Source organism: Panthera leo, chromosome E2 (genome assembly GCF_018350215.1).
Source record: "Panthera leo isolate Ple1 chromosome E2, P.leo_Ple1_pat1.1, whole genome shotgun sequence".
Classification (NCBI taxonomy): Eukaryota; Metazoa; Chordata; class Mammalia; order Carnivora; family Felidae; genus Panthera; species Panthera leo.
The window spans coordinates 10,737,042-10,761,919 of record NC_056693.1 but is presented as its reverse complement, the minus strand read 5'-3'; the positions used below and the strand labels follow the sequence as shown (position 1 = coordinate 10,761,919).

The window sequence follows — 24,878 nt, the reverse complement described above, 5'->3', positions numbered from 1 at the left end:
TGCCCTCCTAGGAAGCCTACCCCCCTTAGAATTCTATTCCCGTGGGAGACCCCCCACCGCCTTAGAATTCTGTGTCCCCGGCAAGCCCTGCCCCTTTAGGATTACAATCCTTGGCGGCCCTGCCCTCTTCCTTGGGGACTCCAAGCCTCCGGCGTATGTTTCTTGCTCACCTGGGGGTACCTGGAAGCTCTTCTGAGTGAGGGAAGGCAGAGGGAGGCTGGCCGGGGTGGATCCATGGCTGACTAGACACACCCCATCCACCCTGGCCCTGACACCAGGGGAGTGGAACCAGGCGGGAGCAGGGGGAGAAGCTCTGGATGCCTGCTACCTGAAGGCCCTGGAGGGCTTCGTCATGGTGCTCACTGCCGAGGGAGACATGGCTTACCTGTCGGAGAATGTCAGCAAACACCTGGGCCTCAGTCAGGTGAGAGGCGCTGCCTGCTTTGTGCCTGGCCCTGGGCAGGCGATGCCGGGATCCAGAGGTGACCGAGACTGCCCTAGCCCTGCCCTGACGGGGTTCCCCGTACAGAGGGGAGGCAGACGTGTCACCAGACAGGAGGACTCAGAATGATCAGGGCTGGGATGGGGCACCCTAGGGGGCTGTGTGAGCCAGGGGAAGGGTGGGGGGGGGGGGGGTTACCTGACCCAGCCTCAGGGGGAATCGAGGGCCTCCTGGGAAAGAAGACACCTGAGCTGAAACCCCAAGGACTTAGCCAGTCAGAAGGTAGGGCGAATGGACGGGAACAGCGAAGACTGGGAATGTGCGTGGCTGAGGGAACAGAATATGCAAAGGCCCAGAGGTGAGATAAAACAGAGCATTTGGAGGAAATCGAGATGCTTCTCCTGGCTAAGTGCAGAGTGCGAGGGGAGGGGTGAGAGGAAAAAAAAAATCCCAAGGTCAACAGAGCTAGGTAATTTAGGACCAAAGCGGTTTATTGCCAGGGCACTGGGGAGCCATAGAAGGATTTTCAGCAGGGGAGAGGCTGTGGGAGAGGTAGAATAGGACTTACGTTTTGGAAAGGTCTCTCTAGGTGTGCCCAGAGGTACAGGTGGAGGCTGGGATTAGAGGCCGAGGGCCCACAGGGAGCGGTGCGGGGCCCCGGGTAGGAGAAGAGGAGCCTGAGCAGGGGTCTGGGGATGGGGAGGCAGGAGATACGGGTGGGGAACTGATTTCAGCTCATCCATACAGCATGCCCCACGGGAGGGTTACCCTTCTTCTTCCTGTTTCACATAAACGGACTCCATACTTGGAGCCTATCTCCTGCTTTGTTATCCCACTCTTGGTACCATTTCAGCCCGAGCTTGGGGGTTCAGAGAGGTGAATGTCCCAAGGCCCCGAAGCTAGGAAGTGGCAGGGCCAGGATTTGAATCCAGCTACAAAGGGGCTGTTAGAGGAGAGAGAGCTCTCTTCCCCTGGTCCACACCACCACTGGATTGAGAGCTGTGTGGCTCTGCCTCCATCTGATGCCCCTCCGGCCAGCGCCAGGCTCATTGCCTGACCTGAAGCAACACGCTGAGTCCTTGGCTTGCCAAACAGGTGGGATTTGAATGGGGGCTCACCTCAGGGCCTTTGCACTTGCGGTTCCCTCTTTCCAGGACACTCCAGAGAGCCACACGACCGCCTCGCTGGCTTGGCTCAGCGATTCGTTTCACTCTCACGGGGCCCTGACTACTGCCTCTGAGATAGCAGCCCATCATTGCACTGCCTAACCCTGATGTTCTTCGTATCACTTCCTCTCTGGCTTTATAACTGTGGCGTTTGATGTGTTTGCTCATCGGCCATCTCCCCTACTAGCCAGTAAGCTCCGAGAGGCAGGGGTTTTGCCTGCGTGGCCACAGCTTTGCTTACCATCTAGAAGAGGGCTTGGCAAACAGCAGGTCCTCAAGAAGTGGTTGCTCAGTGACTGAGTGAGTGAGAGAAAAGCCTGGGAAAGTAATCCAGGCTCACGAATGGGGGGTTGGGGGGAAGGGCGGTGAGGACAGGAAGGAGGAGTTGGGTCGGAGGCCCTGGTGAAAGTGAGCCTCCTCCCAGACACCTCCTGCTTCCCTCCCTGGCAGCTGGAGCTCATCGGACACAGCATCTTTGATTTCATCCACCCCTGTGACCAACAGGAGCTCCAGGACGCGCTGACCCCCCGGCCGAGTGAGTTCCCTGGAGGCCTCTGTCCCCTGGTTATAGAAGCTGCGGCTTTCCCCCCTGCATAACCCGTTTCTCCAGACTCCGAAAAATGGGAAGAGGGAACCCGGCCCGGCCCTGGGGTGTCGGCAGGGAGCACTCCCTAGCCCTGGGGCCCTCCCTGGTTCCAGGTCTCAACTGTGGGAATGAGGCCGGGGAGACTTTAGTCGAGTCTGTCCAGAGCCGCCCAGCGACCCGCTCCCCCCCCTTCCCCGTGGCCCTTCCCCACCCAGGTCTGTCCAAAAAGAAGCCAGAGGCCCCCACCGAGCGGTGTTTCTCTTTGCGCATGAAGAGTACCCTCACCAGCCGCGGGCGCACCCTCAACCTCAAGGCGGCCACCTGGAAGGTGGGCAGGGCCTGGCCTGGAGGAGGGTGAGGGGCCTGGGGGGCCTGCTGGGGCTGGGCCTGAGCCCGAAAATTCTCCCAGCATGTTGCGAGCGCGGGGATCCTGTGGGGCACCCTCAGGCTGAATCTAGAAGGCTGGGTGTCCGTGGAGCCGGAGGGCTGGGAGTCCTTGTGTCCTTTCTGAGCCTGTGGGCCTGGGGCTGGGGGTCCCCGGCCTTCGGTGCCTGGAGTCTCCACGGGGCTGGAATCTGGGGTCTTCAGAGCTCCCTGAGTCTCAGAATCTGGATCAGAACCTCCTTAGGTCAGGGGTTTCTTGGCTCCCGGTGGGGCGCCTACAGACGTACCTCCCAGGCCCATGGGAACCCCAGGCCCATGTGCATCACCGCCTTTGCTCGCCCCCCCCCCCCCCCCCATCCCAACTAGGTGCTGTACTGCTCTGGACACATGAGGGCCTACAAGCCCCCTGCGCAGACTTCCCCCGAAGGGAGCCCCAACTTGGAGCCGCCCCTGCAATGCCTGGTGCTCATCTGTGAAGCCATCCCCCACCCGGGCAGCCTGGAGCCCCCCCTGGGCCGGGGCGCCTTCCTCAGCCGCCACAGCCTGGACATGAAGTTCACCTACTGTGATGAGAGGTGGGCAGGAGCCCCGCGGCCCCCCCACCCCCTCCCCTGGCCCAGCTCCTCCTCTTCCTTCATGCCTAGCTCCGGCCCATCCACCGCCCCCCGCCCTGCCCCCACTGTTCTCCCTCTGGTCCACTTCCGGCTGTCTCTGATGCCATCCGTCTCTGTCTCTGTGTGGCTGTCTGTGAATCCTCTGTGGGTCTTTTGGCCTTGGGTTTTCTCCTGGTCTGTCTCTGAGTCTTTGTTCCTCCCTCTCCTTCCTGTTTCGGCATCTTCCCTCCTTCCCTCACCCTGGAGTTGTGCTCGGGAATGGCAAGTCTGGGCTCAGACGGCTTGGCTTTAAAGCCTGGCCGTGTACTCTTGGCCGGAGGCCATCGCATCTCTGTGCCGCGCTCTCATCTGTCCCGGGAAGTGACCAGAGTCTCCTTAGAGCCCCTGTTCCGAGCACCCAGTGTGTTGCCTGGGGGAGAGTGCTAGAGAAGCGTATTTTGGTTTTACTGAAAAAAAATTTTCGTTAATGTTTATTTTTGGATTTATTTTTTTTTAATTTTTTTAAGGTTTATTTATTTTTGGATTAAAAAAATTTTTGAGGTTTATTTATTTTTGGATTTTTAAAAAAAATGTTTTAAGGTTTATTTATTTTTCAGAGACAGAGAGAGACAGAGCGTGAGCGGGGGAGGGGCAGAGAGAGACGGGGACACAGGATCCAAAGCAGGCTCCAGGCTCCGAGCTGTCAGCCCAGAGCCCGACGCGGGGCTCGAACTCACGAACTGTGAGATCATGACCTGAGCCGAAGTCAGATGTCCAACTGACTGAGCCACCCAGGTGCCCCTAGACGTGTCTATGTTTAATCATCATCAGCATTATTACTTTCTATTGGGTTTTTCCTCTCTTACTGTGATTTCCTTTCTTCCTTTCTCTTCCCTGCTCCTTCGCTCTCTCCCTCTCTTTACTCTTCCCATTCCCTGCCCCACCCCCACCTCGTACTGATTTCCTGCTGCCGTAGCGGTCACCACAAACCCAAGGGGCTCAAAACGACACACAGTCACGACCTCAGAGTTCTGGAGGTCCAGAAGCCTGAAACGAGTCTTATGGAGCTAAAGTCGAGGGCTGCATTCCTTCTGGAGGCTCCTTGCCTTAAAAACTTCCGGAATCTTCCTCCATTCCTTGGTTTGGGGCCCTTTTCTCCAACTTCAGAACACACGACCCCCCCCCCCCCCCCCCCCCCCCCCCCCCCCCCCCCCCCGCCTCCATCAACACCTGCCCTGGACAGAGCATTCCTCTGCGAGGGCCCCTGTTGCCACACTGGGCACACCCGGATCATCCAGGTGAAGCGCGACATCTCAAGATCCTTCACTTAATCATCCCCTGTCCCCAGCACGGTCCCCTTCACCACGTGAGGCCTCATAGTCACAGGGTCCGGGGATGGGGAGGTGGATCTCTCCGGGGGCCGTCATTCAGCCTAGCACGCCTCCTTTTCCATTTCTTACTCTCCCTTTCTCTGCATTACGACCCAGTCTCTCTCTGTCTTGCCGGCTGGTCCCCCGCGTCCCCCAGCCCCACCCTCCGCCCACCGTCCACCTCAGCCAGTCCAACTGACCAGGCCCCACTGCACCCACCCTAGGATCGCGGAGGTGGCCGGCTACAGCCCCGACGACCTGATCGGCTGCTCCGCCTACGAGTACATCCACGCTCTGGACTCGGACGCCGTTGGCCAGAGCATTCACACCTGTACGTGAGACTCCCCGGCAGTCTGCGACCGGCCCCCCGGCTCCCCACGCTCCCGGGAGCCCCGCTCCCAACCCAGACACCAGCTCCCTGCTCCCCACGCCCCAAGGAACCTTCTCTTCCCCGGCTCCCTCCCGCATCCCCACCCCCCTGCTCCCAGAGCCTCCTCTCCCCCTTTGCCCCTTCTGGGGCCCTGACCCCTCCCCGTCCCCCTTCCCCAGTGCTGAGCAAGGGCCAGGCGGTAACGGGGCAGTATCGCTTCCTGGCCCGGAGTGGTGGCTACCTGTGGACCCAGACTCAGGCCACAGTGGTGTCAGGGGGCCGGGGTCCCCAGTCTGAGAGCATCGTCTGCGTCCACTTTTTGATCAGGTAAGTGGGAGGGGGCGGGGCGGCTGTGTGTGTGGGTCTGGCCTGCGTGTGTGTGGATAGGTGTGTGCGTGTGTCAGGCACACATCCGTGAGAGGGAGTATTCACATGTACGTGTACGCAGAACGTGTGACCGAATGCGCACAGGTATGTGCGTGGGTGTGCCTGCTGTTCATTTAAATTAAACAAGAGTCCGTTCAAATCAAAGTAAATCTAGCAGAATCATGGGGGCTTTGCTGCCTTTTAAAAATTGAAGTATAGGGGTGTCTGGGTGGCTCAGTCGGTTAAGCGTCCAGCTTCGGCTCAGGTCACGATCTCGCGGTCCGTGGGTTCGAGCCCCGCGTTGGGCTCTGTGCTGACAGCTCGGAGCCTGGAGCCTGTTTCAGATTCTGTGTCTCCCTCTCTCTGCCTCTCCCCTGCTCACGCTCTCTCTCTCTCTCTCTCTCTCTCTCTCAAAAATAAACATTAGAAAAACATTTTGAAAATGGAATATAATAAATTCACTCTTTTTGGTATACAGTTCTGAGTTTTGACAAAGGCCCGGGATTGTGTAACCACTTTCACAATCAAGGTATAGAAAATTGCCCCAAAACATTCTGTCATAGTGAACCCCCCCACCCACCCTCAGTCCCTGGCAACCACCGAACTGTTCTCTGACCCTAGAATTTTGCCTTTTGCGGAATGTCATGTTCATGGAATCCTATAGTATGTAACCTTTTGGTTCTGGCTTTTTTCAGTTAGCATAATATATTTAAATTGTATCTATGTTATATTTGTCAGTAGCTCCTTTTTTAAAAAAAAGTTCTTTTAATGCTTATTTATCTTGAGAGAGAGAGACAGACAGACAGAGTTTGAGCAGGGGAAGGGTAGAGAGAGAGGGAGGCACAGAATCCGAAGCAGGCTCCAGGCTCCGAGCCGTCAGCACAGAGCCCGATGCGGGGCTTGAACCCACAAACCGTGAGATCATGACCTGAGCTGAAGTTGGATGCTCAGGGGCGCCTGGGTGGCGCAGTCGGTTAAGCGTCCGACTTCAGCCAGGTCACGATCTCGCGGTCCGTGAGTTCGAGCCCCGCGTCAGGCTCTGGGCTGATGGCTCGGAGCCTGGAGCCTGTTTCCGATTCTGTGTCTCCCTCTCTCTCTCTGCCCCTCCCCCGTTCATGCTCTGTCTCTCTCTGTCCCAGAAATAAATAAAAAAGGTTGAAAAAAAAAAATAAAAAAAAAAATGAAGTTGGATGCTCAGGACGCTCGATCGACCGAGCCACCCAGGCATCCCTCAGTAGCTCCTTTTTTAAGATGTTTGTTTAGAGAGAGCAGGGGGGAGGGGCAGAGAGAGAGAGAGGGAGAGAGAGAGAGAAAACCCCAAACAGGCTCCGTGCTGTCAGCACAGAGCCTGACACGGGGCTCGAACCCATGAACCATGAGATCGTGACGTGAGCCGGAATCAGGAGTCCGTCGCTCAACCGACTGAACCACCCAGGCGCCCCAGTGGCTCCGTGTTCGCGCCGAGTGGCGATCTGTGGTATGAATATGAACAGACCAGTTGGTTTATCCATTCACCCGTTGGAGGCCATTTGGGCCGTTTCCAATTTTGAGTGATTACGAAGAAAGCTACTGTAAATGTTCTCCTACGAGATTTTGTAAGCGCATGTTGTCATTTGCCTTGGGTAAACACCTAGGCGTGGAACGGATGGGTCGTATGGTCAGGGTATGTTTAACTCCATCTCCTGAGAAGGCTGCGGCATTTTGCATTCCTACCTGCAGCGTGAAGGTTCCTCTGCACGGCTGCCGGCATTTCGTTCTGTCTGGTCCTGTCTCGTTTTGTTTCATTCTACCGGGCGTACGGGCTTTCCCCCGCTGCATCAAGCATTTAGAAGTTTCCCACCGTGACAACATTGTGACGAGGGCGGCACGGGAGCACCTAAGACAGGGTGAATTACAGCTTTTCTCTGAAGATTACCTTCCAGCTCATGGTATCAGTTTCTAAAGCCTCAGGAGTTTCCCTGTGTCTTTTTTGATCGAGGACGCGTTCTGGTAGAAAACAGAAGTGATCCGCACAAGTCTTTTGTGTTGCACAAGAACACGGGGCTGATTACCTTTGGAATGCCCTCACTTTCACACCTTTTCACATCAGAACCTTTGAATAACTTGCAGATGTGGAAAGAGGTCTGGCCATTTGTCACTGCAAAGCAGAGGGGGTCCTGCCCCCCCTCTCTGCTCAAAACCCCTTTCATTCATTGTGAAGGTTTGCCTTTCTGTGGCCAGGCCCCGTGATTCCAGTCTTCGGCACTCTAGGCAAAGAGCAGGCCTGGGAAGCTCAGTTTTGTTGGCAGAAATGGGTGAGGAATGAATGGGAGTTTGCGTAATATCAGCGACATAAGGAGCCTATGGTACTAATCATCCTTGTTCTTCGTACGTGTGGTGTGGTGTGCACTTGGGTAGCTATTTGCGTGTACGCGGGCACTTCTATTCTGTCGTGTAAAAATCCCTCCCCTTCCAGAGCTGAGCCTCCTTCCACTGCAGTAAGCGATTCCGTTCCAAAAATGCGCCTCAAGGGGCGCCTGCGTAGCTCAGTCGGTTAAGTGTCCGGCTCTCGATTTCAGCTCGCGTCAGGATCTCCTGGTTCGTCAGTCTGAGCCCCGTGTTGGGCTCTGTGCTGAGCCTGCTTGGGATTCTCTCTCTCCACCCTCGCCCCTCCCCTGCGTGTGCGTGCGCGTGTGCGCATGTGCGCGCGTGTGCGCATGCGCTCTCTCTCAAAATAAATGCTCACAAAACTTTAAAAAAAAATACAACTCATTCCGACGCGGCCCCGCTGAATCTTCAGCACCTAGAACAGCGCCTGGCACCCGGGAGGTGTTCGACAAACAAGAATCGCAAATATTTACGTAGCGCTCACCAGGTACCAGGCCCGGTTCTCTGCATTTTATGTGTGTTGGTCAATTTAAGCCTCCTAACGACCTGGGGAGAAGGTGTTATTGCTATTGCCTCTTTCCAGTGGAGGCAAATGAGGCACAGAGAGGTTCAGCCACATGCTCAAGGCCGCACAGCTTGAACGTGGCACCGCTGAGATTTGAACCCAGGCCTCAGGCTGTCGAGCCGCTGTTCTTAGCCAGCAGGCAATACTCGTTGTCTAGGAAATGTTTACGGAATGAACGATTGTGCCAAATACGCACGTGTGAGCCTTAGAGCACGGCTTATGCACAGCTGTCTTGTGTATACACTTGGGTGTATATGAGTGTTCCTGTTTGCGCTTGTGTGTACCGTGTGTGTATAGGTGTGGCTGTGCGGCCTTGTGTTTTTCAAAGGGGATGGGGTGGCTTTGGTCCAGCCTAAATGGGGATGTTTCCAGCCCAGAAGGGGTTCCGTGAGGGTGGGGAAGGGTCCTAGTGTCTCAAACGGGCTCGTGGGAGGACCATCCACCTGCCATCCTGGGTATTTTTATGCAAATGAGGGCCTGGTTCTCAGCCCCCAGACCAATTCTCCAAAAGCCAATTTGCTCAGCGAACATTTGGGTTGTCTCGGCAGCTAGCGATTGGGGGGAAGGGAGGCGCGGGGGACATAAGAAGGATATATTTATAAACCCATTCCCTTGAATATGAAAAATGTCTAGGAATAGAAACTTCATAAATAAAATCTTATTCATTAAAATGTACCCCTCTGAATTCTTCATATTTGGTAAGGTAAGAACATCGACTATATATACTTCATCAATCCATCTATGAGAATATCTTTATAAGTAAATATGAAGAGAATATTTTGTTCTTATGCCTTTTCACCCTCCCCTTCTCTGTCCCTCCTCCCCCCCTCCCCGCCCCCATCCCTGTCTCCCCTCCCTTACCCAGGCTGTGCTAAATGCCAACTCGTTTTTTCCGTCTCCCTCCACAGAGAGAGCTTGGGAAGACACACATAACTTTATTTTAAATGCTATTATAATAAAAAGCACTCAACAAAAATTAAATCCTTAAAAGAAATAAGTAAATGTGGCAAATAACTTTCTGCACGATGCCGCCCTGCCCCTGCGTGGGGTTGCCTCCCCGTGACGGGACATGAGCTGAGGGGGCTGCCTGGGCTGGGGCCGAGGACCCTCCCTGACTTCCTCTTCTTGCCCTGTACCCCAGCCGGGTAGAAGAGACCGGAGTGGTGCTGTCCCTGGAGCAAACCGAGCGACACTCCCGCAGACCCGCTCAGCGGGGCACCCCCTCCCAGAAGGACGCCCCTGATCCTGGGGACAGCCTTGGTATGGGGCAGGGCTGGGACTGGGAGGGGTTGTGGCCCCAGGATGCTGGAGGGGAAGCCCAAATGCTTTAATAGTGTGGCTCACCGGGCCGTGTGTGACCTGCCTCCTGCCTCCCTCCCCTTCTCGCTCACACTCTGAGTGGTGCCAGCTTCCTTAGTGCTCATGGAATATGCTAGATTCTCATGCCGTAGGGCCTTTGCACTGGCAGTTTCCTCTGCCCAGAACACTCTTCTCTCTTCTATCCTTCCTCTTCTGTGTCCCTGGGATGATTGCTTCAGTCTTTTTGCCCCTCTGCTCTGAATCCTGCTATGGCTCCCCATTGCCCCCACCCTTCAGCTCGTTCCCTGCTCCCACGTCACTGCTCATTGGCGTCCAGTAATCTTACCCTCCCAAGTCCGGCTCCTTTCTACCTCTTCCTTCTTCCCCCCACCTGACTCCTCAATCCTGGACAAACTTCTTTTCCTGTTGGTTCTTCAAGGCCGTCACCTTCTTCAAGCTGTTGCTGGCAACCCGTGCTCTTGGGTGTGGTGTGGGGTCACTGATATCCTTTCCTTTTCTGGCTCAGAACTGACCTCCAGGGACCTTAGAACCTCCTTGAGGGCCTTGGGCCAGTCTTTTCTCCTAACATGCAAGCCCCCCAGAGCTGAGTGGCTGATTGCTGTTCTGTGCCACTGGAGAATCGGGTCAGTCATGTGCCTTGGTCCAGCAGTATCGATTTTAAAGATTAAAACGTTTCCCCCTCATTGGGCAGTTGCTACTATCCCGAGCCTACTGCGTGCCCCCTCCCCCACACTGGCCCCTCTAGGACCCTTCAGGGTCTCACTACAATCTGGCAGCTGAAGAGACAGAACCTGGTCCAACGAGGGTTTTCCAGAACTCAGTTCCCCAGCACTGTGGACATTGTCTACCCTGATTGGTTGTTGAAAATGTCAACTAGGCTCCCTGGGGTTTGGGGGCGAGGGGGCTCTGCCCCTCAGCCCTGGATGACCATCCTGTGTCCTCCCCACCGATGTGTCCTATAGATGCCTCTGGTCCCCGGATCCTGGCCTTCCTGCACCCCCCTGCCCTGAGCGAGGCCACCCTGGCCGCTGACCCCCGCAGCTTCTGTAGCCCTGACCTCCGTCGCCTCCTGGCACCTATCTTGGATGGGACTTCAGTAGCTGCCACCCCCAGCGCACCCCCAGCCACACGGCGCCCCCAAAGCCCTCTTCCGGTAAGCAGTACCTCCCATGTGAACCCTTGGGATCCAGGCTGCTTTGGCCTTTGGCTTGAATCTTGCTATTCTCTGGGCCTCAGTTTCTCCATCTGTGCAGTGGGGAGGTTGGGGTGAGATGGGGTTTGGGGTTTAAGACCTAGATCCCAGATTCTTCAACTGTTACCTGGACCAAAACCTGGGATATTTGGGACTGGCATGGGTGACCCCTCTCCTTGCTTGTGGCCAAGCATCCAGGCTCTCTGAGTTTTGACCTCAAAGAGTCAAGAACATCTAATGTCTTAAATTACACAAACCTGGATTCAAATCCTGAATCTGCCACTTACCAGCTGTGTTACCCTGGACAAGCAGGCCCTCAGTTTCTTCATCCATAAAATTAGGATGGTAACAAGTAGCCATCTCATTGGTTATTGTGAGGGTCCCCAGCTCTCTGATATGTGACCCTCGCTCCTACCTCTGAGCTCAAATGTGTGGACTACCTTACTGTTAATATTTTCTAGGCTCAAGATTTCCTTCAGTGTCTGCTCTCTTCCCACAGGCCGATCTGCCAGACGAACCACTCATGGACATGGAGAATACACACAAACTCTTGGCCTCTGGGAAAGACCTTGAGGCTGTGGAGACAGATCTAGATATAGCTCAGGTAAGAGCTGGCACGGAAGGAACAGTCTTCACCTCTTTGCTCTGAGGGCGGACATGTATGAGCCTGAGAGAAGGGTGGTGGAATTGTTGAGGGGATGAGTGGATGGATGGATAGAAAGGCCATTGTGTCCATTAGGTGGATGGATGGATGGATGGATGGATGGATGCATGAATGGACCACTGTATTCATTAGGTGGATGATGGTGGATAGATGGATGGGTGATGGTTAGACAGCTATTTGGATGGATGGATGGATAGATGGATGGATGGATGGGTGGATGGATGGGTGTGTGGATGGATGGGTGGGTGGATGGATGAATGAATGGACCACTGTATTCATTAGGTGGATGATGGTGGATAGATGGATGGGTGATGGTTAGACAGCTATTTGGATGGATGGATAGATGGATGGATGGATGGGTGGATGGATGGGTGGATGGATGGGTGGATGGATGGATGGATGGGTGGGTGGGTGGATGGATGGGTGGATGGATGGGTGGGTGGATGGATGGGTGGGTGGATGGATGAATGAATGGACCACTGTATTCATTAGGTGGATGATGGTGGATAGATGGATGGGTGATGGTTAGACAGCTATTTGGATGGATGGATGGATAGATGGATGGATGGATGGGTGGATGGATGGGTGTGTGGATGGATGGGTGGGTGGATGGATGAATGAATGGACCACTGTATTCATTAGGTGGATGATGGTGGATAGATGGATGGGTGATGGTTAGACAGCTATTTGGATGGATGGATAGATGGATGGATGGATGGGTGGATGGATGGGTGGATGGATGGGTGGATGGATGGATGGATGGGTGGGTGGGTGGATGGATGGGTGGATGGATGGGTGGGTGGATGGATGGGTGGGTGGATGGATGAATGAATGGACCACTGTATTCATTAGGTGGATGATGGTGGATAGATGGATGGGTGATGGTTAGACAGCTATTTGGATGGATGGATGGATAGATGGATGGATGGATGGGTGGGTGGATGGGTGTGTGGATGGATGGGTGGGTGGATGGATGAATGAATGGACCACTGTATTCATTAGGTGGATGATGGTGGATAGATGGATGGGTGATGGTTAGACAGCTATTTGGATGGATGGATAGATGGATGGATGGATGGGTGGATGGATGGGTGGATGGATGGGTGGATGGATGGATGGATGGGTGGGTGGGTGGATGGATGGGTGGATGGATGGGTGGGTGGATGGATGGGTGGGTGGATGGATGAATGAATGGACCACTGTATTCATTAGGTGGATGATGGTAGATAGATGGATGGGTGATGGTTAGACAGCTATTTGGATGGATGGATGGATTGGATGGATGGATGATGCATGTTTGGTTGGGTTGTTAGACAGGCCATTCGTTCATTAGATGATAGATGGATGGATAATGTTTGGATGACTGATTTAGTGGCTAGATAAATGACAGTGACATGATATATTAGTTACCTATTGCTGCCTAACAAATCACCCCAGAACTGAGCACCTTAAACGACTAACATTTATTATGTCACACCATTTCTGAGACTCGGGAATCTGGGAGCAGCTTAGCTGGATGGTTTTTGCTGAGTCTCTCATGAGGCTGAAGTGAAGCTCTCCCGTCAGGGGAGTCGTGTGGGGCTAGAGGACCCACTTCCAAACTCACACACGTAGTTGTTGGCAGGCATCGGTCCCTCACTGGCTCTGGCTGGAGGCCTCAATTCCTTACCACACAGGCTGCCTGAGTGTCCCCACAGCATGGCAGCTGGCTTCCCCCAACGCAAGGAATCCAAGAGGTAACAAGAGGGAGCCCAAGACAGAAGATTATAACTTAATCTCAGAAACAGCATACCATCACTTCACCGAATTGTATTGGTCATACAGACCAATCCTGGTACAATGCAGAAGGCATCCGCAGGGAGGGTGAACACCAAAAGGCAAGGACCACCGGGGATCCCACCAATGCATGTCTCTCCCTCCTGCAAAATACACTCAACCCCCTCCGAAGTGCCCCCAAAGTCTTCCAGTGACAGCGTCAGCCTGGAGCCCAGAATCTCATCACCTACATCAGGTCCGGATGTGGTGAAGCTCCCCCTCTGTTGGCCTGTGAACTAAAGAGATAAGTGATGATCCAGCCACATGCCCCGCACACAGTGGCGGGACAGGCACGGAGTGATGCCACGTATCCTCCTGGTCAAAAAGAGGGAGAGGAGGGGCACCTGAATGGCTCGGTCCGTTAAGTGTCTGACTCTGGCTCAGGTCATGATCTTGTGGTTCGTGGGTTCGAGCCTGATTAGGATTCTCTCTCCCTCTCTCTCTGCCCCTCCCCCCCACCCTAACCCTAACCCTAACCCTAACCCTAACCGAGACTTGTGCTCTGTCTCGGTGTCTCTCAAAAATAAACATTTTTTAAAGTTAAAAAAAAAAAAAGAGGGAGAGAAGAGTGCACAGGTATCGCTGGCCCATGGCAGTTTTGAAATCCAGTTGGGCAACTATGGGAAGTTCCTTGATCAGAACCCACTGCTACTACAGTGGAACGTTGGTCTGCGCGTATAATTCATCGAAAACGCGCTTGTAACACGAAGTACTCGCGTATCAGTGAATTTCAAGAACCACCGGGCTCAGTTGTGATCACGTGACCTCCACCATCATGTACACTCGTGTTGCAAGACCTCACTCGTTTATCGAGTTAAAATTTATTAGAAATGTTTACTCGTCTTGTGGAACACTCGCAGAACAAGTTACCTTGCAGTCCAAGGTTTAACTGTACTTCCTAGAGGCTTTCTCCATGGTTCTTGGTTCCCCGCTGTTAGACGCTGGGCTTCTCCCTCAAAATCCTCCTCCCTTTTTCATAAAAGGTGATATGTATTTGCAGCTGAGGGCAGGGGGGAGGGAGGGTTCAGAACCTGCTGCTTGTCAGGGAACTTTGGTGGCCCAAAGGTCTCTTTCCATTTAGCACGGTCTCTGTCCCTTCCAGTCCAAGCTGGCAGTGTTTCTGTTTATATAATAATCCTTATTAAAAAAGGTGTGGGTCTTACGTGAATCTCTTCTCGGAATGCACTGCATTAGACAAAAGCCACGCTCATAGGTCTCTTTGAGATAAGCCCTTCTCTGCCTTGGGATTTTGCAGAGATGATGAGTGACAGAGTGAGGAAGTTTGTCTGAGATCGATTAGCATATCCTTAAGTTCTAGTTTATCTGCCTGAAGGATGTTCTAGGCAACGCCTTTGATCTTCCTGAAGTCTAACCAGAGACTTTTATAGTCACACGCTGGCTTCATCTTTAGACCATGCCTTCCGGAGAGCACTTGCCTTTGCTCAGAAACCATTTCTCAATTTTAGCGTCCTTCACCATCTGGGGAGCTCCCAGGGTCAGCCAAATGCAAGGTGAAGGTCGCCGTCCTCCAGTCTGCCACTTCTGTCCAAGACTTGTGACATCGGCCGCAAGCTTGGGGGTCCGCGAGGCCACCCTCCCTTCAGACCAGCTGCCTACAAATTCAGAGATTCTCACGGACTCCCTCAGTGTCAACAATTTGCTAGAGCTGGCTGTAGAACTTAGGACAGCACTGGACTTAGGTTGATCTTTTAATAATTTGTTTAAGGTTTACTTATTTTGAGAGAGAGAGAGAGAGAGAGTGTGTGCACAAGTGCGTGAGCCAGGGAGGGGCAGGGAGAGAGAGGGTCCCAAGCAGGCCCTTTGCTATCAGCTTGGAGCCCAACGTGGGGCTGGACCTCACCAACGGCGAGACCATGACCTGAGCTGAAATCAAGAGTTGGACGCTTAACCAACTGAGCCACCCAGGCGCCCCCAGGACGATCGTTTTGTAGCAAAACGTTTTATAGCAAAAGAATACTATAGCCAGAGGAAGAGATCCGTAGGGTGGAATCTGAGACTAGGAGGTTCCCAAATGCAGGCCTTTCATGACCCCGGGGATGTGTTCCCCTCCCGGCACCAGTGTGGGGGGGCACACACGGAGTAGCCCCACTTCAGGAAGCTCACCCAAGCTGTGGTGTCCGGAGTTTTCACTCTGTCGGCATGGCTGGACTGTTGCCCATGTGGCTGACCTTGACCTCCATCTCTACACATGCTTCCCCCGGAGGTCAGGCTGATCTCACGTGGCCTCAACCCCTCTCATGGCATAGTTGGCCTTTCAGGCACGACCAGCCCCCCCGCCCGAGTCATCTTGTTGCCAGAAAGTATCCGGCGTGGCACCAGGGGCTCACCGCCAGGAGCAATGACACCCCTGCCCCCCCGGGAAATCCCAAGGAGCCCTGACAGAGGACACACCCCGCTTTGGGGAAAGTTAATTTTTCGCTTCACGGGGAGGTTGAGAATCTTCCAGACTTTCCAGTCCCAGCTCCTGCGTGTTTTAACGTTTCTCCTTTAGATCTTCTCTCCTCTTGCCTTCACTCCCAAGTGGCAAGAAATCAGGCAGCCATCCCGCACCGTGGCTGGGAATCCCGTAGCTAGATGGCCCGGCTCACGAGTCATGTGTTCTCCGTCCCAGAAAACTGCACGCAACGCCCGGTGTTCAACTTTAGCTGCCACAAAACGAAAACCTCCTTTCCTCAGGCTTCTCGTAACACATCCCTCACCTCCCTTTATGCCCTCACGGGCTGGCTCCTCATGGCTCACGCTTCCACCAACAGTTTGTTCGAGGCGGTCTAGGCCCTGACAGGCTCTTCAGGGCCTTTCCAGCCCGCGCCCACTGCCCTGTGCTAAAGCCACCCCGCCTTTTAGGTTTTTCGTTACGGCGGCAAAACCTTGTCATCTGTTTCTGGATAACAGATTACTACTCTGAAGCTTAAAATAATAAGTGTGTATTACCTCACATCATTTCTGGGGACCGGGGGGCCTGGGAGCCACTTAACTGGGTGGCTTTCGCTTGGCGTCTCGTGCAGGAGAGATGTCACGAGACATCTTGCAGTCGAGACGTCATCCAGGGTTGCCGTCACTTGAAGGCTTGAAAGGGGCGAGAAGATGCGCCTTCGAGATCACTCACGCGCCTGCAGGCAGCAGGCCTCCGTTTCTCACCATGGGGGCCTCTCCAGAGGGCATCCCCCAGAGCAAGGGACCAGCAAAAACAGAAGCCACAGTTTCTTCACAACCTAACATTGGAAGTCACACACCATCAGGGTTGTTCCCAGATCAACCCTAGTCACCGGAGTAGGAGATTACGCTGGGGCACAAATACCAAGGGTGGGGATGCTCGAGAGCCATCTCGGTGACTGGTTACCACAGGGTCCTTACACCCATTTTACAGATGAGGAAACCGAAGCTCAGACTTTTCTTTTGAGAGAGAGCGTGAGCAGGGGGAGGGGCAGAGAGAGAAGGCGACAGAGGATCCGAAGCCGGCTCTGGGCTGACAGCAGGGAACCCAGTGTGGGGCTCGAACTCACGAACCGTGAGATCGTGACCTGAGCTGAAGTCGGACACTTAACCGACCGAGCCACCCGGGCGCCCCTCAGACTCTTGGCTTCAGGTACACAACTCGGATGCGACGGAGCTGGGACTCCAGCCCGGGCCCACCTGAGGCCAAGGCTCTTGCTCTTAACCTCCTCCTGCCTCCCGCAGGATGTCGATGCTCTGGATTTGGAGATGCTGGCCCCCTACATCTCCATGGATGATGACTTCCAGCTCAACTCCAGCGAGCAGCTACCCAGGGCCTTCCGCAGACCTCCAGGCGCTGTCCCCCGGCCCCGCGCTCGGAGCTTCCATGGCCTGTCGCCCCCAACCCCTGAGCCCTCCCTGCTGCCCCGCTGGGGGAGTGACCCCCGGCTGAGCTGCTCCAGCCCTTCCAGAGGGGACCCTTTGGCATCGTCCCCCGTGGCTGGGGCTCGGAAGAGGTGAGCCACAGTAGAGGGACGGTATGAAGGGAGTGAACCCCTGTCTTGCTCCTGCCTTCCTGTTTCAGCCTCACCCTTCATCGTTCCTCCTGCTGACCTCTGCTCCCGCCAGGCCCTCAGTGTCCCCAGCCCATGCCATGCTTGTTCCAACCTCTCTCCTTGCCTAGGCTGTGCCCTCCTTCTGGAATGCCCTCCACTGTTCTCCTTGTTTATCCAAATCCCACCAGCCTGCCAGGGCCCTCTCCTTTGGAACATATTTATATCTGGCCTAGCGACAATGTTCGTCACAGTTAAGAGGACATTGCAACAGTGTCAAAGAAACTGTCTAGAACTAAGTTTCCTAACACCTTTGAGAATCTATTGAAAGCTATGGACTCTTTCCCAAGAACGTTCATACACGTACAGATGCACAGCTGTGCATATAACTTCAGAGGGTCCGTGTCCCCCTTCCAGAGACATTAAATTACTAATACTCAAGTTTTTGCACTCTGTGTGGTAGGCATGTGCCCATTTAGTGTCCAGAATGGTCCCTTTACTATCCTTATGAGATTTTATGGCTACATCTCACTGTTTCCCAAGGCTCTCAGCTTGGTGCTGGATGTATAGTGAGTGCCTAATAAAGACTTATTGAATGAGGGAGGGAGGAAATTAATGAATATGGTAGGTAGGTGGATGGATGGATGGATGGATGGATGGGTGCATGGATGGATGGATGGATGGATAGATGGATGGATAGATGGATGGATAAATGGATGAATGGATGTTTGGATGGAAGGATGGATGGATGGACGGGTGGGTGGATGGATGGATGGATGGGTGGGTGGGTAGGTGGGTGGATGGATGGATGGATGAATGGATGGAAGGAAGGATGGATGGATGGATGGATGGATGGATGGACGGATGGATGGATGGATGGATGGATGGATGGATGGATAAATGGATGAATGGATGTTTGGATGGAAGGATGGATGGATGGATGGATGGGTGGGTAGATGGATGGATGGATGGGTGGGTGGGTAGGTGGGTGGATGGATGGATGGATGAATGGATGGAAGGATGGATGGATGGATGGATGGATGGATGGATGGATGAATGGATGAATGGATGTTTGGATGGAAGGATGGATGGATGGATGGATGGATCAATGGATGGTTGGGTAGATTGATGGGTGGGTACATGATCAGATAGGTGGATGGATGGATGGGTGAGTGTATGAGTAAAGGAATAAACACTTAGGGGAATAAATGAATGCTCATCATCTCCTCACAGTGGTGCCCACACTTGCTCAGGTTTGTTGTATTCTGAGATTCTTACCTGTTTTTCCCCAGGACCCTGGCTCAGAGCTCAGAGGACGAGGCCGAGGGGGTGGAGCTGCTGGGAGTGAAACCCCCCAAACGGTCCCCCAGCCCAGAACCCGAAAACTTCCTGCTGCCTCCCCTCAGCCTGGTATGTTGGGGGATTAATGGGATTCTCTGGCCCTCAGAACCTAGCAGGCTTAAACCTACTGTTTTATGTATGGGGGAGGGGGGAACCAGAGAGGGGCAAGGGGTGGCTGAAGGTCAAATGGAAGGTCAGTCGTCCAGGTGAGGCCATGCAAATTTATCTAAGTCGGTGGTAAGTTCTAAGAAGAAAAATTAAGCAGGGTAAAGGGGAGAAATGACAAAGTTTAGTAGGTGTGGGAACGTCCTACACTCCCATGGGCCTCCCTCCCAGACCTAGAACAGGTCTTGGCCTTGGATTATTAGTGTAGCATTAGGAGGCCAGACACTAACTAGAGTCAGACGGACTTGGGTTCAAGTCCCAGGTCTGGCACCTGATAACTGTGAGACCTTGGGCAGGTACGGTGACCGCTCTAAACCTCAGTTTCCTCATCTGGGAAGGGGGGTGGTGACATCCCACAGGGCTACCACGAGAAGCAAATGAAATTAGGTCCCGAGCTGATCCTTAGTGCCTGTCAATAAATAGGATAAAAACAACCAAACGGAAGCAGCAACCCCCGCCCCCCTTCTTCCCATCTCCCCGCTTCCATCTCGCCTCTGCCGTCCTTTTTCTGCACAATGGCAACCAGGAGACCCTTTCCGAAACCCTGCCCAGGCTGTGCCACTTCCACAGAGCCTCCCTCCAGGACCTTCCATGGCTCTCTGATGCCCACAAAAGAGGTCTCTGGCTCCCCACGCTGAGCAGGGCTATTTGAACGCGAGAGGCGCGGTTGATGACCACTCTGGAGATGTTGTGGTTATTATTATTATTGGTGGTGGTATTCACACTCACCCACGAGAGGTCAAGCAACCGCATCGGTCAGAGTCTGGGCAGGAAACGGCGCGCTCAGACGGGGGTGTGGAGGAGCGTCTGAAAACAGGACTACTGGCCAAGGTGTGGGCAGCGCATAGGGAATCGGCAGGAGGGGGTGCAGCCCCCGCTGGGGCCAGCAGCGTGGGGGAGCCGGCACCGTCCGCAGTCTGAAGGCACAGGGCGGGCCGCGGTCGCCGGATCCTGGAGAGAGTAGGTCTCGTAAGAGCAGAAACCTTCCATGGAGGGACACCGCCAGCCCGTGACAAGCCGGCAGAGAAGCAGCGAGATCAAATACCGCCCCGCTTCCTCCTCCCTCCTGAGAGCGTCTCCCATTATGTGAGCCCAACAGGAATACCTAGAACAAGGCTGCATGTTGCCGGAATCCACCCGCCCAGGTCGGCCTGCTGGGACACAGAGGAAGGGGCGAACAAGGCTCTGGAGGGACACACAGAGGAGAGCTGTCTAGGACCCTGGCTTAACCCAAAGTCCCATAGCCCACACGTGGCTGCTGAACCCCACAGTGCTCCTAACCACCGCCCCATCCTGCCTTCTGGGATGTTCACGATGCTGGCGGTGGTGGTGGTGGCAGCTTTGTCTCTGTCCTGCAGAGTTTCCTTCTGACAGGAGGGCCAGCTCCAGGGAGCCAGCAGGATCCCGGCACCCACCTCCTGGAACTGAATGAGCCCCTCCGTGAGTAGCACCCTGGGTATACAGAGGACCTGGGTCCCTTTCCCTCCTAGGTCGCCCCCCCCCCCCCCGCCACGGTTGAGAGAAGGGTGGGGCAATCCGGAAGGTGGCAGGGGTGAGGGTGGGGGGCTGTCAGCGCCTGGCTGTCACCTTGGTAGTCACAGCCCCTCCCTGCTCTCAGCGGCACCGAGGGGGGGAAAGAGAGGCTCCGAGGGGGGCAGGGGCTGGCCCACGCGGCCCGTTGGGGTGGAAGCTGAGCCCAGGCCCAATCTAGATCTCTCGAAGCTTGTGTCTGCTTACACTTCGGGGGCTGTCCCGCCTTGGTCATTCCCAGCTGCGTGGCTTTGGAAAACAGTTTCTGCTTCTGGAGCCTCAGTAGTCCCCCCTCCGTCAAATAGGATCCATTGCAATAGTTTTTACCTGACGGAGAGGTTTTCAAGATCTCTGGGGGGGGGGGGGGGGGGCGGGGGGCAGCACAGGGAGAGCCTAGCACAAGACCCGAGGAGTAAACACTCAAGAAATGTCCGCCCTCAGGCGAAGCTGGTTCCACAGCGACTGTCCTCACCTTCCAGCAAAACCGTCAGGAGCCGGAGCTCCACTCAAAACCTCCGTGTAGGGGCACCTGGGTGGCGCAGCGGGTTGAACGTCTGATTCTTGATCTCGGCTCAGGTCATGATCTCACAGGTTGTGAGTTCGAGCCCTGCATCAGGCTCTGCGCTGATGGCGCGGAGCCTGCTTGGGATTGTCTCTCCTCTGTGCCCCTCCCCCACATGTGCACGTTCGCTCTCTCTCTCTCTTTCTCTCTCTCCCTATCTCTCTCAAAATAAATAAGTAAACTTAAAAACAAAAACAAAAAAATGTCCAGGCATTAGCTAGGAGATCTTTCCAAAGCACGAATCTGACCCTGAACTCCCTCTGCTCCAAACTCATCCATGGCTCCCTACTGCCCTTCTGAGAAAGACCAAGCTCCTCAACCTTGTACTCCAGCCTCTGTAGGGTCTGCCCGGGGCCTCACAGACCCCACTCGGCCTCACATCCTTGTTTCAGCCACAGTGACTGTCTTTTGGTTCAGTCTGTCCTTCTTACATATAACACTTATTTATCAAATACACAGTACGTGCCAGGCACTGTCCTAGGGGCTGGAGACATGAGTGTGTACAAAACGGAAATCCCTGCTGTCATAGGGCTGACATGCTAGCGGGGGAGACAGTCCAGAATGAAGAAACACATATAATTAAGGGCGCGAGAGAGGAACAGAGCACTTCTGGAAAAAATAATGTATGCAAAGGAAAAGGGAACTCTGGGGTGGTAGGATTTTGATTTCAAGTAGTATGATCAAGAGTGGTCTCACTGAGAAGGTGACATGTGAGCAAAGACCTGAAGGAAGTAAGGGAGTGAGCTGTGACAATTTCTGGGGGGATGAGCACTCCAGGCAGAGGGAACAGCAAATTCAAAGGTCCTGAGGTGGGAGTGCATCTGTCTTAGTTGGGGGAAGACAGGGCCAGTAGGGCTGAAGCAGAGAGGGGAGGGAGGTGGGTGGCTGACTGCAGTGGGGACTCTGCATCATGCTGACTTTGAAGTAATCTTGCTGGAGGAGACAGCCTCAGGGCCTTTGCATACGCTGATCTTTCTGCCTGGCATGCCTTCTCTTCTATTCTTTGCCTATTTATTGCATCCTTCTGATCTCAGATCGAGTATTACCCCTTCCATGAAGCCCTCCCTAACTTCATAAGCTCATGGCTCATAACACTCATCACAGATCATATTTACATAAGCGTTCATGTCATTATTTGATTTTTGGCTGTCCTCTCCCCGGGGGTGTGTGCTGTGGGAGGCAGGGGCCAGACTTGTCTTGTGGTTGCCATACTCTCTGCGTGAGGCAGGGCAGTGGCTGGGCACAGAGCAGGGCCTCAGTACATATTTGTAAACGAAGAGCTAACATTTACCTGGCGCTCACTCTGTGCCACTCTTTTTGTGTACATGACCCAACCGATCCCTCTCGCTGGAATGTCAGGGCCGGGAGGTTCATCTGTCCTGTTAACTGCTGTGTCCTTGGTGCCTGGCACACACCAGGAGCTCAACAGTATTTTCTGAGTGGGTGAATTCTCACACGTGAGGCAGATAGGAGCATCCCTGTTTTCTAGGTAACAACAATTCAGTAGGAGCTTACCAATACTAGTCAGTGCCCAAAGCACTTCACGTGGATTGATTCATTTAGCTTCCCACAACAGCCCCCGGAGAGGAAGTATTGTTAGCCCATTTCACATACGAGGTAGCCAAGGCACAGAGAGGTGACATCACCCACCTTGGGTCACACAGCAAGTAAACAGCAGGGCCTGCATTCCAACTCAGGCAGCATCTGGCTCCAGCCTTTTGTTTTGTTGTTTAATGCTTCTTTATTTTTGAGAGAGAGAAAGCATGAGCAGGGGAGGGCCGGGGTGGGGGGAAGGGGGGGGGACAGAGGATCTGAAGCGGGGTCTATGCTGAGAGCAGAGAGCCCGATGCGGGGCTCGAACTCCCAAACCGTGAGATCATGACCCGATTCGAAGTCGGACATTTAACCAACTGAGCCACCCAGGTGCCCGTGACTCCAGCCTTCTTAGCTACTGCCTTAAACATCCCGGACACTTGAGGTTCAGAGGACAGAACTGGCCCAAGAGTTTGCTATTTGATCCCGGGCGTGCCTGCCTCACCACGCACGCTTTTAAATGTCAGGAGGGGAAGAAACGGGTTTGGGTGGGAAGCCCCACTGGTTGACCCTTCATCTTTCCCCGCAGGCCTGGGTCCCCCGCTGCTCTCTCTCTACGCGGACGAGGACCCCGTGGAGCCCAGGAGCCACTTCCAACCAGCGGCAGGCTTGGGCCAGGCCAACTGAGCCAGCTCTGCGGGCCCTCTTCCCTGCGCCCTTCCACTCCCCAGAAAGGACCTCAGCCACACTCCACGCCGGCAGCCAAAGCACAGGATGGGGGCACCAGGAGAGGGGCTCCCTCTCTCCTTTCAGTGGCCCCCGCCCGCCTCGGGCCTACCTCAGCCCTCACCCCTCTGCCCCTCCATGTCTGGGGGGCTTTCTGGGGTGGTCTCAGCTCAGTGACCTCTGGGAGGGGGTCCCTGGCGCCCTCCTCCTCCTTCTCTCAGGACTTCCCTTGGGGTTCTCTATACTGGTTACCTCATCCCTTTCTCCCACTCTCCTGGCTTGATTTTGGGTAATTAGGGGTGGGGGAGGTAGGGGCTCAGGTCTGTGTTTCTGGGCTCTGGGGAGTATTGATAACCACAGTCACGTTTCTTTCCATCCATTTTTGTTGTTTTCACAACAGGGTTTTAATCGCTATGAATTGCCCGGGGTCCATAAGAATGCAGAACTCTGATTCCCCCCCCCCCTTCTTCAGGTGTTAATGGGGGGGGGGCCTCTGGGGCAGACCTCACCCCTAGCAACTTCAGATCAACCCCTTAGCCTCTTGAGTGGCCACCCCACTCTGCCTGCCCCTCCCCTGGGGGCTTCTGCTGTCCTCAGTCTCCCCTGGGCACTGGCTTCATTCATGGGCTTCCTATTTCCAGGGGCAGCCTCCAACTTCCGCTGCTTCCAGATCGTATGACTTCCAGCTCTCTCCGGTTCTAGGCCACTCAATCCCTGGCCTTCTCCGGTTCTAGACCGCACAGCACCCCCCCCCCCCCCCCCCCCGCCCCGACACAGTCTGGTTTCGACCTCACATGCTCCAAACCCCTCTGACTCGAGACCTCACGACGGCCAGCTCTTTCTCGTTCTGGACCTCACAACCTAAACTTTATATTGGTTCTAGTCTTCCTAACCTGTAGTACATTTGGTTCCAAATCCAGACTCCTTAAGCTTCGAAATCATGATGCTTCATGATGCCCAGCTCCTTCCTTTTCAACTTTCTACACTCAAGACTTGCTTTTCCAATCAAAAAGAAGTAAAACGAGCTTTACGTCTTGATCTTATAACCACGCTAATACTTCCAGACCACACACCGGTTCTCTTTTGCTCTAGACCTCATGACCTCCGCCATTCACTGGTTCGAGGCTATAAAACCATTAGACCCTGCGATTTCCAGGACGCTCTGATTCCAGATCTGATGCTCTCATTTTCCCCTGACTCTTGAACTTGGCTTCAAATGTCTTCTGATTCCAGACTTCATCCTATAAACCCTCCTGGTTCTAGACCTCACAATCTCCAATGCCCTCTCTAGATCTCATGACTCCAAATTACCCTAGATCTCGAACTTAGCCTCCAAACATCTTCTAATTCTAGATCTTGCCTTTAAAAGATTTCTGGTTCTAGACCCTGCAACCCCCAGCTCCTGATTCTAGATCTTGACTCCAAAATCTCTCTGGTTCTAGAACTCGGTCCTCAGACTTCTGAATTCCATTCTGTATAGTCTATAGAGTCCTCTGGTTCGAGGCCTCACAGCCTCCCATCATCTCTGATTTCAGATCAAAATTCACTTGGTTCTAGAACTCAGCCTCCAAGTGCCTCTGCTAGTGGAATTTACACCTAAGCCCCTCCGTTCTTGATCTCATGTCCCTGAAGTTTCCCTCTCCTAGAACCACCACCACTGCCCCACCCCCAGCTCTCCAGAGACGCACTTCCCTTTACTTGGCCCCAGGTACCTGGGGGACCTGGGGCCCCCTTACAATCCAGGAGATTTCCCCAGCCGCACAGACACACGCACAGCCCTATCTGCATATCACGGGTGGGGAGAGAGGCCGGGA

At 54.3% G+C, this 24,878-nt stretch overlaps 1 protein-coding gene across 6 annotated transcripts in view; it reads left to right on the top strand.

Annotated features, from left to right (window-relative positions):
* Positions 1–23,821, top strand: part of HIF3A (hypoxia inducible factor 3 subunit alpha) — a 56,359-nt gene extending 32,538 nt beyond the window's left edge. For 3 of the 6 annotated variants that reach the window (XM_042918423.1, XM_042918424.1, XM_042918422.1), the window contains 13 exons: positions 279–424; positions 2,059–2,143; positions 2,410–2,522; positions 2,945–3,153; positions 4,766–4,872; positions 5,091–5,238; positions 9,351–9,469; positions 10,492–10,682; positions 11,221–11,325; positions 16,900–17,171; positions 18,500–18,617; positions 20,072–20,153; positions 22,928–23,821. In XM_042918423.1, the coding sequence (XP_042774357.1) occupies positions 279–424; positions 2,059–2,143; positions 2,410–2,522; positions 2,945–3,153; positions 4,766–4,872; positions 5,091–5,238; positions 9,351–9,469; positions 10,492–10,682; positions 11,221–11,325; positions 16,900–17,171; positions 18,500–18,617; positions 20,072–20,153; positions 22,928–23,025 (1,793 nt within the window). In that variant the 3' untranslated portion in view covers positions 23,026–23,821. Of the gene's footprint in view, positions 1–278; positions 425–2,058; positions 2,144–2,409; positions 2,523–2,944; positions 3,154–4,765; positions 4,873–5,090; positions 5,239–9,350; positions 9,470–10,034; positions 10,153–10,491; positions 10,683–11,220; positions 11,326–16,899; positions 17,172–18,499; positions 18,618–20,071; positions 20,154–22,927 lie in introns of those variants that run through there. The other 3 variants (XM_042918427.1, XM_042918425.1, XM_042918426.1) reach the window with 3 other exon arrangements.
* Positions 23,822–24,878: the final 1,057 nt, after the last annotated feature.